Here is a 13,760-nt window from a genome sequence, read left to right as displayed (position 1 = left end):
TGGCGTCCTCCGCAGTGATATTGGTCGATTACAATACCGAGAACTATTTTGCGATACAAACCTGCAACTCAGTCACTTTTAGGTGCAGTGTTACCATAAGAAAGCCCAAGGAAGCACAACAAAAGACAACTCAATTGGGTCTATTGCCGACTGAACAACTCGAACTTTGTGTAGTTCACTGCCTTGAACATTTTCTCAAAGAAACCCTGATTTATCGTTCCACCTTACCTGAAGATCATTCACTCCTGTTGACATATCTAACATCCTGAAGAAACACACCTACAAGCATCCAACCAAAGACAGCTGCAACATGGGTGAAGACTCATATGATCAAGGCGGGTATCTCCAAGGAATATACTGCTCATTCCATTAGAGCCGCCAGTAGTACCAAAGCAGTTCAGAAGGGTGTCCCCATCTCTAAAGTCAAACAGCATGCCAATTGGTCTCAAGACTCCAATACCTTTGAACGATACTATTACAAACCAGTTGGTCAAGACCATGAAAGCACCAAGATTCAAAATTCAATTTTTGATGCTGAAAACAATACCACTTCGGAGTCCGAAGCGAAGGCAACAAGGATTGTGTTAGGCACAACATACAATACCAAAGTTGCCGGAGCAGAGGATGAAGAAGTGGTACAAACCCAACCCTGGTATAAGAGATTGTTCTCTTAACTAAATTTATATGATTATCAAATTCCCTCCCAGAAAAAAAAAAAAAAAAAAAAAAAAATTGAATTTATAGCTAGCTTGAAAGATCTGGGGAAAAAGGGGAAATATTATTATTTTTTTATTATTATTATTATTATTATACACTGAAAATAAAGCGTGGCTAGATAGCTTGTACCACTTCTTCATCCTCTGCTCCGGCAACTTTGGTATTCCTAAATCTAAAGCCGGTTCATTCTTATTTGCCAATCACGTAACAATGCCCTAAAAGGTGCAGGTAAACTTTACCGACTGCAGACAATCCCTTGATCATCGCTCCAAAAGCTGCTCACTGTGTGCTTTAGCATCCATTGGACTATTTTTGGCATCATAATATCAGGCTATAATCAACGAGTTTCCCTTTCACACGAGCAATGTGAAGTCCACCATATCACGTCTTAACGTTTGTCTGCCACGCAGTTGCTGCGGGAAGCGACTACTTTAAATCAAAATTAACTGTTGTTTGTACAGTAATAATGCCATTTAAGTCATATCCCTCTGTGGTATTGACTAGTTTAACAATGACAAAAAAAAAAACAAAAAAAAATTTTGTCTAGTTCTAGCCTTGTAAAGCTTTTTGTATGATTTGCATATACTATTTGCTACTCTAATTAAGGCGTCAAATGATTCACACTAACTATGAAGCCACACTGACTATTTTTATACGAAAAAAACAATGCACGCATTGAAAAAGATTAATTTAGCAAGCGAAATATAACCACAGACAAATTTCACATAGGATTCAATTTTATTCGTTATAACTGATATTCAACAAATCATTCTATGATGTAACAGTAATGGCGAAAAAAAAACTACATTTTATACATGATCATTTTCTCAATATTCACATTTTTTCCTGCCAAATATCAATTGTAGAACAATTATCTCACCTTCTCACCCATCGAATTCATTAGTGCGTCAAAGAATTCATCGTCGCTTGCTTGTTGATTAACATTAGCATTCCCTGCGGGCACAACTGCAGGATTTTGCCCATATATATCATTCATAGGTTCTATAGAACCTACCATGATCTTATCTCCTTCATATTCTAATAACTCCCCCTCTTCTAAACTATCTCCACCTCTTGATTGTACAAAATTATTATGTCTAACTTCAACCTCGCTACTATCTATATTTTTTGCAGAAGCGGAAGTTTCAGCATCTTCATTTGTTACGATTTCCTCGTTTTCCTCCATATCGATGTCCAGTTCTCCGTCTTCTAGATCGTCTATTTCTGTGTCTTGTTCATCGTCGTTGAATCTCAAATCTTCATCGCCACTATCGATTCGCTCATACTGACTCCATCCATCGTCGTCATCACTATCATCCAATAAGCGTACAAACCCTTCTGCTTCTTCCTTTTCTCTCTGCTCGGCTTTTCGTTTTTCTTCCAAAAGAGGATTGGTCCAAGTAAACCTAGCCGCTATTGCTTCTTTCATGGCCGCTTTTTTCTCTTCCTTTTTTTCAATTCGGGCTTCTTTCTTTTCACGCTGCGCCTTTTTTTGAGCATAAAATAATCTGCACTTACCCATGTGCCCAAACGGACGACACCCGCAACATTGCTGGCACTATCGTTACGATCAAGTTTTGCAACATGAGGTAATCGACAGTTCGCATTGGAGCATCTGCCTGTTTCGGCAAATTCGGGGCAGACATGCACATGCTTTTCGTTACAGTGGAGTCCTTTCGGACAATAACCCTCCATAGCAAAGGCTCGGCATACAGGCGCTTTTGAGTTGACCTTGACATGAATAAAGGCGCAACCTTCATTTGTACAAGATCCCTTTGAAGATAAACACAGTGGGGCATGATATGGGGATTGGGATAATGGGACAATTTACAGAGATGGGCAGGTTTCTTACACCGATTTGCTAAAAAACGAGGACAAATGGCTTTTCGTTTAGGATCATGGACAAATGGACACCGAGCTGCGTTCGGACATCGACCGAATCGAGTGTAGAACCCACAATAACGCGGTTTTCGTCTTCGTAAGGCACTTTTATGAGCATTCAGTACGAGTGACCGGCCGGAACGACCTTGACGAACATAACCCTCGGGCTGACGAATAAATACTTTGTTAGGGCCGCCATTCAATCCTCGTCTAAGCGGTTTTTGGGCTGCTGCTGCTGCTGCTGCTGGTGATGAGCTTCTGATAACACTAGTGGAAAATAAAAATGCATGAATCATTCACTCTCGAAAGCCAATATTTCTTAAGCACCCACCTTTCTGTTGGACGATTATGTTGATACAGTTTTGATGGCTTCACTATGGGTGATCTGTTCATCAAGTCTTTTCGAAATAATTTTCTTCCGCTAATAACATATTCGTTTTTTATATCAGTACTGGAATTCTTCGCTACTACCGGAATGGCAGAAGTTGGTATCTTATTGAGGGCTGGTGAGCTAGCACTCGTTGTCAACAATGAACCCGACGGGGAAGAGGTATTATGACTTGTGGAACCTGTTGCAGATGACAAAGCAAGCGAAGATGCATGTTGGGGTATCGAACTCGGCGAGTTTGCTAAGAATAAATTAGTAGGTGGGGTGTTGGAACGAAGTGGGCTATTCGGATTAGACCATCGATTATCGTTGACAAGAGACAAATGCATGCCACCTCGGCCACGATATCCGAGACCTCTGCCTCTCGAGCGGCCACCACGGGGTATACTGGGGTTATAATGTTGTGGTTGTTGAGAATGGTTGAGTAATGCTTTTCTTGTTCTATAGCAGTGCTCAACTGAGCAATTCTAGCTAGCATTTCCTGATCGGATGCCATGTCTATAATAATTGAATTAAAAAGTGTAATTTTTGTTTTTTGAAGCGGGAAAAAAGAAAATTCTTGTTAGCAGAAACATTAACGAATAGCTTAGAACAATGGTCACGAATTTCAAAAGCTGTCTTCAGTTTTTTTCAAAATAAATATTACTGATACCCATATAAAGCTTGGTTATGATACTATATACTTTGATGAAGTGTTAAGGATGTGCTTTAAAATAGAATTAGAGCTTCATTTTTCATTTGTATAGATCAACTGGGTTATGCTTTAAATGAATTATTTTCATTTTGGATAAGCTTTTGAACACCAAGATGTGCATCCGACAATGACTATATATATATGATGTCTCGTTCTGTGTATGTTAAAGCAGAACATGCACTCAAAGCTTATGGACAGTTGGCTTAAACTAACGAGTCACTGCTTTTCTTCAACCATAAGTACTAGATAAGCATGTAGTAAAGAGTCATCTGTGTCGGGCAAATGTGTATGCTCCCTTTTTTTTTTATGAGGGTTAAGAAATAAATAACGAACGATTTTGTTTTATTAAATAAGTTTAATTTACATAGTCAGGTAAGTACGATGAAGGAATAGAAGGTATGAGACTTGAGGTGAATAAGCGAGTCTTGTGTATACAGTATCTATATTATAATTGGTCTATGATAACACACGCATAGCCATTTCGAAGCTACAAAGTGAAGAATGGGAAAAAAGAAACAGTTAACAGGTATTCTCAACGTAGAGCATTCACAATTTAAACATACCCCATAAAAGTAACAGCATTCACTGGTGCAGCACGCAACAAACAAGGTCCAATACCTCTGAAGAAACCGCTGACACCTTCCTTGGCTAAAGTCTTTTTGGCACAATGCAACACGGATCGATATTGTTTGGTTTCTGGTGTGAAGCCATCTGTTTGTAATTTAGATTTGATAACATCCATAGGATAAATAGTAAACCACATGGCGTAGCCAGCAGCAGCACCAAAAGCACATACTTGCCAAGTAGGCAAGTCTGATCTTTGTTGCAAATTGGCTCTTTGCATTGCTTGCTGAACCAAATATTCATAAGCCAGGAAATAAGCACCATAACCTTGGAATTCACGAGCCATAGTGATACCTTGACCTTTATAAATGCCTGTTAAACCATGAGAGCGATAAATTTGCTTGATACAGTCAATGGGACCTGCATAGCCTGTGCCAGTTTGAACTTGAAGACGGGTACGAATGTGTTCAACAGGGCCAGAGACGAAGGAGTTGGCAAAACCAGAAGCTGCACCTGCTAAGTAAAGCTGAGAATTACTGAGAAGTTGTCCCTTTTCATTGACACTGGCAAAATGACGCTTCATGGCCTCTAAGACTACAAATTGGATAGAAACACAGGCACCGATACCAACGAGAGGTGTCATGGTGCCCTATTGGCAATTAAACACAAAAAAAAAAAAATACCCTATTTAGTAACTTTTAACGCAGGCTTTTTTTTTTTTTGACGGTTTTTTTCCCCGCTTACCTTATAAAAGCCTGCAATACCTTCCTTGGCTCTCGTTTTCTTAACGCAATCCAACATGCCATTGTATAAGGATTTGTGGCAGATTGAGTTTGTAGACGCTATATTGAAAGTGTTAAAATTAAAATCCAGGGAAAAGGGTCTAGGCTATGGAACAAAGCAAGATAAGTGTGATACTTACTACTTTCACCGTGTCAAATGGCTTTTAAAAAAAAAAAATTAGATGAGATCCTTTATCCTATCCTGCTATCTTTGAGTATATCTGTATCTCTATGTTACCTGACCAACAAGAACCTGAGCAATACCTCCCACAGTACCACTGATACAGTCTTTGACAGCTTGGGACATGCTATTTCGTTGTTGCAAATGTCAGAAAATAGATGCTGAAGTCTGTAAGCTGAACACTATGATAGTAACTCTATCTTATTGATTGCCTCCAAGCACATAGATCTACATACCCAAGATTCAATTCCTTTAACTCTACTGTTTCTGCTGTTGTAATAGATGTCATGCTTTAGATACGCTGTTCAATAAAAAGAGATAGAAAGGTAAAAAAAAAAAGGAATGAGTTTTATCAAAGGAAAAAGAAAATCAAGTTTTGTTGAATACAGGAAAATTTAAAAGTTTATTTTTTTAGATCAGGAAAATATACAGTTTTTTCTTTTTGGGCTTTTATTTGGGTATCTCCGAAAATGTGGGGTAAATTCAGTCACCAGGTATCTGTAGCTGTATTAAATACTTCCTCTTTGCGGAGATCTATGCTGTTATCTATCCATTGGCAGAGATGGATGGTAATCACTGACTTTTGTGAGCACCTTGGCTGCTATCGATGAGAAAGAACCGTAAAGACAGGCGGTTCACCGACTATTCAATGTTTAGCGTAATTACAAGACTGGTTTCTCAGCAAAATAAATGTACACAACGGCACATGAATGAAAACATTGCATTTCAGGGCACCTTTTCTAAAGAGATAGTTGGAGTAAAGTATTCTGTCAGTGATGGTATTGTTTGAGCCTTCTATGAAAAGAGAAAACCTCAAGAAACAGCTGAAGAGGTGAAGAGAAATGATGTAATATTTGAAGCTAACACGGCTCAGTGTACAAGCCATTTAACTAAGATGTAAGAGTTTACTATGTATGCAAAAAGCTGGTAATGGAATAGTTTGGTGTCTTAGCCTTCAGCTGTGAAAAAAAAAAATCAGATAATCAAAGGGCAGGCATTTACCAGGAGTAGCAATAAAAAAAGATATTCCTGACCAGTATTAGCTGATCCGTATAAAACTTATGACTATCGTTTGATGACAACATTAGTAAAGCATATTACTGGCCTTCACTAACGAGCCTACTGTTTGAAGGACGCTATAAATTACAAAAATCAGCTTTTTAGAAAGTCGACCACCCAAAACTGACTTCAGCGATGTTTATTTAAAGTTGTTCATATTAGTACAGCAGAATAGAAATTTTAACCGTAAGCAATTGAAAGACTATATGCTAGGAAACTTTATCTTACAGTTCACATTGTTGATCTTATATTTATAGCCGAGTTGCTTATATCAATCTGACATAATTTGCTGTAGAAAAATGGTTTTAGAAAAAAAAAGAAGACAGATGCTAATACCAACCTTAAGTTGAATTTTTTTTCTTACCAGGAAACATGCCAACTTGACCATTTAGTCTACCTTTCCACCAGTCATTCACTTTTTCTGACTTGTCTAATACTTCAATCAGATCTCCTACTTTAAATGATAGGTCGCCCTCTTGGGGTCCTTTTAAATCGTAGAGTGCTTCTACTAATTCCTTTTTGCTGCTTTGTTCTTCTTTGTTGAGCTTTTTGGAAGGTGGTGGTGGTGGCGGTGGACGCTTTTTCTTCGCTACCACTTCAATTTGGTCATCAAATGGTGATGACGAGCACGCTGTGAACTGAGTGCTGGAGGGTGTTGCAGGTGTAGATGAAGTATTACTTGTTATACCAGCAGAAAGAGAGGTGTGCGAAGATGCGTTAGAGGCAAACGTTCGTTTTTCTAACTTTTGCTGTTGTGATTGTTGTTTGGTATACGAAGAAGGTAGCAAAGAAGCTGTGGCATGGTAAGAAGGCGTCGATGACTCGGAAGAATTGGATAATAGTCTATTCCTCAAAGCAGCTATGGAAGGACGCGGTGTCAAGGCTGGAGGCTCCTCTTCAGAGCTGCTCCGAGATTTTCTGCTCTTTTGATCCATGTTACCAATGCCATCGGGCACCGATAGCATTGTTTCTCTGAGTCCATCGTTCCTTTGCGACTTTGACGTGATGGTGGAGGAGTAACGGCGGCCAACGGATGAATATCGGCTGTTTTGAGGGTCGTCTCTATCAGGTTCCTGGTCATCTTGACTTGGTGAATCAAAAGGTGACTTGCGGTACCGCGATGACAAACTAGGATCTATATCATTTCACTTCATGAGACTGTGACCTGTTTCAAAGTAGGTTGTCTGTAATATGGATGTTACCTTTCTGTTGCCAGAGTTTTAAACCCTTTTTGAGTAAGTCGAGCTTATCCAATTCCTCTCTTGCATTTTTCTCAGCTAACCTTAGGTTATACCCCTCCTCAATTGGCATGTGTAAAGTGCTAAAAACAATTTCATTTTGCTGGATGACCTCTGAGAGACGACCATAGATGCCCGCGGCTGCGCTACATTGCGCGTTGTAAAATCTTTCCATCACAGGACCCATAAAATCAGCTCTCAACAAGTCTATAAACACAACCAGCTCCTTCTTTAACATGGTATTGAAATAGTCATAATCATAGGCTGCATTATCGTACAACGTCTGCAATTTCAACAAATTTTTTTCCTCGCTGGGCGTTGGATATTGAATATCAGCATATTTCATATACGACAGACGGTGGCGATCGTAATCAATTAACTTGTGCTCACGCTTTACAATCGTTTTGTCAATGACTTTAGCAATTTGATGAAAGTTATCTAGCGGTCCAATGACATTCGCGTCGATATCATCCTAGAAAAAAATCATGGCTTACTTGTTAAGTAAAAAAACGCATAAATTGTATTCTTCCGTCCATCCATCGCAAAAAGAAAAACAAACTTACAAGGACAGCCATCACTTCTTGTTTACAGTACGCCATAGCTGTGGCATAGTCTTCCAAACATTGTTTTGTCTCGAAAGGTATTTTTGCATCATCGTGCTCTTGATAGGGTTGCTCTGATAGCCCTTCATCATTTGTAGGACTTAATCCGCATACTTTGGCTATATCTGTCGCGCATTCCATCTGATAGCTGAGCATACCTATTAGACCCAATGATTAAAATTGACTTTCTGCATTGGAGTAAACTACAAGACGACAATGCTACTTTACTTGACAAACTGCCACGATACGCTATCACTTCTAAACGAAACTCTTCTGCAGCCTTCACGAGTATCTTGTAGCATTGTTCCAGCTCAGTAAATTCCAAATCTTTGGTGACATCTAGTTCAGTATTTTGGGTCAGTGCACGTATAAAATGGGCATGACGTTGGACCGATGATCCTTCGTGTTACTGTACCTTCACCACCATTTCTGGTTTTCAGTTGATGCGGAAGTCTTGATATTGATTTTTTGACCCCTCTCCTAGGGATGAATGGTTGATAAGATAACTACCTAATAAAAGAAATGATAGTTACATACCAGCTCATATCGTTTTCTGTAAGCAAGGGCGACAAATACAAAATGACAAAAAAAAAGCCAACAACAATACAATAGGAGAAAGAAAAAAGCAGTAGCTCCACTTTTTTCTTTTTGGGTTCAAAAAAACCAACAAAAACCTAAGGTTTTGAAGACAGACAACTCAGATTAGGACCTCGACAGGAACGAGGCACTCAACATTCGATAGTGAGCAAAATGTTCCAAAATAAATTATTATAAAGCGTCTGCTTTTTGTCATGGTGGACATGGCCGCTACAGCGATAATGATTTTTGAGTTTTATGGTGGCTTTCAAATCCCTGTTTGTGCTTTAAGGAAAAAGAAAAAGAAGCTATCCTCTCATTTTTGGGTGACAGGCAGCAGACGAACTCATCAGCAAAGGAACAGGACCCAAACTTTTACACGCTATCCATAGGTAGCAAATACTTGCAGTGAGCTGCTGCTGCTGTCAATCTCTCCTTGTAAAATCATAAAAGAGAAAGACACTGAGGAACACAAGGCAGAAGCAACTGTTACTATGAATTATAAAAGTGTTGTACTATACCAAGGCTTTCAGTGCCTGAAATATCACAACGGATAACTATCATAGTGATAGTGTGCTCGACCACTTTTTTACGGATCCTATAAGAAATACAATTCTTGACATCGTACACGAATACTCGAGATGGAGCTTGCGGGTCATGTTGGTCGATTATCTTATGTATAACAAACCCTATTGGCCATAGTAAAAGTATATTATCATGCAGTTACGCGAATTACAGATCGACCGTTCATGACTGAGAACTTGACGTACAACTGACAGTTACAGTACCCAATGTTATTGACTTGATGATGGTATATATTATCATTTTATTTTTCCCTTCCTCATGGAAAGATAAAATAGACGGGCCTGAATTTCCTCCATTGTTTTTAGACCTGCATGAAATTAAAAAAAAAAGGGACTTTTTTCTTTTCCTTTTTTCCTCTTCCATCATCAGTACATCGCCATCGATGGATTTCAATTCAATCTATCGCTCGCCTAGCTATTCAGGCTCACCTTCGAGACGCAATCATCTGTATGATAAATCTATGGAAAGCGCAGGAATGCCTGCCAACAAGACTGTGGAGGAAGGATTAAAAGATGAACAACGTGCATCACAAAACATATTCGAAAAACAGGACGCTGATTTTCCCAGTGAGTTTCAATTATTATGTAACAAAGTTCAGGGAAAACAGGGCAATTATTCAACTTTTCTTTTCCATTCAGGTACATTCAACGATTTTGACACATCATTTTATGAAGCCGTCGAGGATCTAGTGTACGATGCAGACAAAGAAAACGAATTACGGCAAAGAGTCACACAAACAGGTTCTTTCGTAAGTCAAGATTATCCTTCGACTGCAACACAACATAGGCTGCGATCCTTCAGGAATGAAGACGAGCATGTTACGACCGAAGGGGCTTCGTACGATACACCAAGAACCCTATGGGATGTATTACGACCGTTCGCCTTTGTTGTCTTTCTGAGTTATTGGGTTGTCCGGGAGCCGGTGGTGCGTTTCCTTGCTTTTATCACGGTGCTGGTTACCACTGCGATTGCTGATCCTGTCTTTTACGTGTGGGAGTCTTTCTTTTCAGCCTACTACACACCCACTGCAAAATATCGAATTTATTTTATACGTGCATGCACCACATTTGTGTGTCTCTTACTAGGGTTGATAGGCTTGAATTACGTTTATGGCGTTTCATGGAAGCAGGTGGGCAACATTTATACAGATATCAAAAGTATGGCGCCCAGCCTGCAGAAATTAGCAGAAATGGAAAAAAATCAAATGAACGAGCGACATCATATTCTGCAACTCATAGAACAGCATTCCTCCAAAGTGATTCAACAAAATGCTCCCTACTGGATCGAACAACAGCTACAAAAGCATAAAGTAGATCCGTTGACAGACGAGTTGTCAAAAAAGACGCTTCCCTCGTTGAACAACAACGTAAGCCCTCTCGTTGAAGAGGAACCACCGTTTGACTACGCGTCACATCAATATGGTGGACACATCATTCACTCTCAAACGAGCCAGTCGTTTGTGACGAGAAGGGCTATCAAGAGATGGATACTCAGTGTGCATTCTCATCCAGCGGATAAGATTCTGAGCCATAGTTTAGAGCCTGGTGAATGTTGGTGGATGGCAGGATCCATCGGCCATGTGACGATCAAGCTAGCAAGGCCTGTGAGGGTGGATAGCCTTTCTATTGGACATCCTTCACCCTCGCAAGTACTCCATAAAGAAAGTATACCGAAACAAATGGAGCTGTACGGCATCGAACGCAGCAGCGGCAAACGCATCTTTTTAACGAGTTTCGAATATGACATCGAGAGCTATCGCCATCTCCAAAGGTTTGACTTTAACAATGAAATGATTTTTCACGCTGTTGAACTGAGGATACTCTCGAATTATGGCAGTAGTCAGTACACAGAGCTTTATAGTGTTCGCATTCATGGAAAACAATAACCATCCTCCTCTGCATATATCATTTCTATTATTATTCTTGTTTTTTTTTTTTTTTTTTTTTTTTTTTCTTATTGGGAATTGCCTTCGATTCAGCTGATGGATGTGGCCTCTTTCAAGATTTGCATACGCGTTTTACTGTTACATAAAGAATGTATCATGTCGATCATCACTATTTCATTCTTTATTTTAGAGGGCCGAGTAGAATGGCGGGCGTCTATTTTTCAAAAGAAACAAAATTTCAAATGAAAAATATGACTTTTGTCTAATGCAACTGAGACAAAAAAAAAAAAAAAAAAAAAAAAAAAAAAGAGCTGTAACCAATGCATCGGCTTTTAACTGTATTTGGATTAATAAAGTATGTTCTGGTAAAGAATTTTGATTTGGTTGAGTGGAGGAGATTTGATTATCGTTTGGGTTTCTTCTTTCACCATCAGCCAAGTGTAGAGTTGTGTGTGTCTCTTTCTTCCTTTACATTTCTGTCAATTGAAAAAGAAACATATGGCCACCGTGGAAGAGATTATTTTTGTAGGTACAGGCACTTCGAGTTCTGTACCTGTCATATCTTGCCTTACCAGCCCTAAAAGGGATTGTAAGGTTTGCCTTTCAACTCTAACACCTGAAGGAAGGAAAAATATCAGAAAAAATACTTCTTTACTGGTTCGATTCCGTAAACATGCTGATCCTCCAGGTGCTCGCTTAAGGTAGTGGACTCATAGCAAAATACATTTGAAAGAGATTGTTGAATGTTGGAATGACAAAGTTACTGACCTGAGTTGAACGAATGGTCTTAGAAATGTACTCATCGATTGCGGCAAAACGTTTCAGTGTAAGTCCCCTTTATCAGGAAAACCCGTTTCTGAAAAAAAAAACAAAAAAAAAAAACTTGGCTACTGAATCAGCACAACGGGGTGATCGGCCATTAGCGAGTGCTATCGAGATATTCCCCCGTTATGGTGTTCGAGAATTAGATGGTGTGATTATCACCCATGGACATGCGGACGCTTGTTTTGGATTGGATGATTTAAGAGGTTGGACCTTAGGAGGGGCCATACAACCTTATATTGATATCCACTTATCTCCAGAGTCGATGGATGTCATCAGTCGAACCTTTCCATTTTTGGTTGACTCGGCATTAGCCACAGGTAAGATAATGTTTTTCCTTCGTTGTTGTCGTCGTCGATCGACCCCAACGGGCAGCACAGCACAGCTTCTTTCGTCAGCCCCTCACTTACATGTTAACCCCCCCCCTAGGTGGTGGACAAGTGGCTGATTTCAAATTTCACGTTTTTGATCCAGAAAAGCCGTTCACTATCCACGGACTCGATTTTATACCATTGGCTGGTAAATAGTTGCATGTGCAGCAGGTTGTTGTTGTTAAAAAAAGAAGGGATAGGATACTCAAAAAGATGTCTTGGCTTTAGCTCATCATGGTATCTATCAAACGACCCAAGAACCCTATCTATGTTATGGCTTCAAGTTTGACGATATCAGTTACATTTCAGACACCAATCTTATTCCGCTCAAAACGATGGAAATAATGAAAGATAAAACAAAAGTGTTTATTGTAGATTGTCTTCGACGTAAGCATTCATTTAAAAATATGGCTCCATGTGAAGCGTACACAGCCTTACAACCCGCCGCTCTTTATATGTTTAGTGGATATACCGCATCCTTCGCATTTTATTCTGGAAGAGTCAATAGAAGCAGCGAGAACTGTCAACGCTTCATTAAAGACGTACTTTGTTGGATTTACACATCGTGTCGATCATCAAGACTTTGAAAAGCGGATGGAAGAATATGAAAAGAAGGAGGGATTGAAAGTACGGCCAGCCTATGACGGTTTGAAGGTTTCCTTTCACTCTACCCATTTAATAGAAACAAATTACTTTGAACAAGAAGAAGCGTCAACAAAAGCAGCTTTATTTTAATAGAATATGATTCAATTCATCGGTTGACATGTTGGAGGACTTTTTTTTGCGTCAAAATAGAGACATTTCCCTATAAAACACAGAGAAAATTCTCTGGCCCTTTTCAATAAATAGGTGTATTAAAAATTTTTAAAGAGTATTTCAATGTATGCAGATACGGGTTTAGGACCAGACAGTCATAGTGAAATAAGAGCCATTAGGTTTACCCATAGTGATCTCCAGAAAGATAGCGCGGAACTACATCTATGTACTGCTCGTAAAGAAAGCATTGCCTATGCATGGTGGTTGATTTCATACAAGTTTTGTTCTCTTTCCTTGTCTTTTTTGTCTCATTGCCACACCCATTGATTTCACTTTGAAGAAAGGGATCATTTTTGAAGCATGTCTTGTGCATCATTTCTCTGAGTGTAGAGCTATGAAGCCTCAAGTGAAACCCCTTTTTATGCTCATGTTTAACCAAAGTTGGGTGTGCCCCATCTTGGGTTAGGAGTTCAGCCAACATGCGATAAAGCAGTCCTTGGTAGGAGAGAATTCTGACGTAGAGTATCTGGACAAGTGAACCTTTAGACACTTTATATAGCTTTCAAGTGCACAGTGCTGTTCACAATTCTTTGCTACCTTTTCTATGTGAGTCGTTGAGCGACCCTTAGGTAACTACAATGAAGGAAACAAATGATCTA

At 39.4% G+C, this 13,760-nt stretch overlaps 5 protein-coding genes across 5 annotated transcripts; 2 read left to right on the top strand and 3 right to left on the bottom strand.

Annotated features, from left to right (window-relative positions):
• Positions 1 to 1,425: 1,425 nt before the first annotated feature.
• Positions 1,426 to 3,626, bottom strand: BDF20DRAFT_899508 (uncharacterized protein). Its single transcript, XM_053082680.1, has 4 exons — positions 3,445 to 3,626; positions 2,930 to 3,421; positions 2,484 to 2,865; positions 1,426 to 2,275 (listed from the first exon to the last, which is right to left on the bottom strand). Exons 1-4 carry the CDS (start codon positions 3,480 to 3,482, stop codon positions 1,589 to 1,591), a joined length of 1,599 nt encoding a protein of 532 aa, XP_052931406.1. The 5' UTR covers positions 3,483 to 3,626; the 3' UTR covers positions 1,426 to 1,588.
• Positions 3,627 to 3,989: 363 nt separating this feature from the next.
• Positions 3,990 to 5,542, bottom strand: BDF20DRAFT_899504 (mitochondrial carrier domain-containing protein). The gene is made up of 4 exons (XM_053082679.1): positions 5,444 to 5,542; positions 5,265 to 5,334; positions 4,989 to 5,132; positions 3,990 to 4,893 (listed from the first exon to the last, which is right to left on the bottom strand). The coding sequence occupies exons 1-4, from the start codon at positions 5,494 to 5,496 to the stop codon at positions 4,234 to 4,236; spliced, it is 927 nt and encodes a 308-aa protein (XP_052931405.1). The 5' UTR covers positions 5,497 to 5,542; the 3' UTR covers positions 3,990 to 4,233.
• Positions 5,543 to 6,381: 839 nt separating this feature from the next.
• Positions 6,382 to 8,819, bottom strand: BDF20DRAFT_899500 (uncharacterized protein). Its single transcript, XM_053082678.1, has 7 exons — positions 8,644 to 8,819; positions 8,522 to 8,586; positions 8,335 to 8,445; positions 8,068 to 8,264; positions 7,469 to 7,976; positions 6,631 to 7,401; positions 6,382 to 6,555 (listed from the first exon to the last, which is right to left on the bottom strand). The coding sequence occupies exons 1-7, from the start codon at positions 8,649 to 8,651 to the stop codon at positions 6,533 to 6,535; spliced, it is 1,683 nt and encodes a 560-aa protein (XP_052931404.1). The 5' UTR covers positions 8,652 to 8,819; the 3' UTR covers positions 6,382 to 6,532.
• Positions 8,820 to 9,649: 830 nt separating this feature from the next.
• BDF20DRAFT_917429 (UNC-like C-terminal-domain-containing protein) lies at positions 9,650 to 11,152 on the top strand (the record flags this gene model as incomplete). Its single annotated transcript, XM_053084566.1, has 2 exons — positions 9,650 to 9,833; positions 9,906 to 11,152. 2 exons carry the CDS (start codon positions 9,650 to 9,652, stop codon positions 11,150 to 11,152), a joined length of 1,431 nt encoding a protein of 476 aa, XP_052931403.1.
• Positions 11,153 to 11,437: 285 nt separating this feature from the next.
• Positions 11,438 to 13,259, top strand: BDF20DRAFT_899490 (beta-lactamase-like protein). Its single transcript, XM_053082677.1, has 5 exons — positions 11,438 to 11,853; positions 11,944 to 11,978; positions 12,076 to 12,294; positions 12,404 to 12,493; positions 12,574 to 13,259. The coding sequence occupies exons 1-5, from the start codon at positions 11,651 to 11,653 to the stop codon at positions 12,930 to 12,932; spliced, it is 906 nt and encodes a 301-aa protein (XP_052931402.1). The 5' UTR covers positions 11,438 to 11,650; the 3' UTR covers positions 12,933 to 13,259.
• The last annotated feature ends 501 nt before the right edge of the window (positions 13,260 to 13,760 follow it).

This window comes from Mycotypha africana, assembly GCF_025528875.1.
Source record: "Mycotypha africana strain NRRL 2978 chromosome Unknown BDF20scaffold_14, whole genome shotgun sequence".
Lineage (NCBI taxonomy): Eukaryota > Fungi > Mucoromycota > Mucoromycetes > Mucorales > Mycotyphaceae > Mycotypha > Mycotypha africana.
The sequence above is the reverse complement of the archived record's forward strand: the minus strand, read 5'-3'. Positions and strand labels throughout refer to the sequence as shown.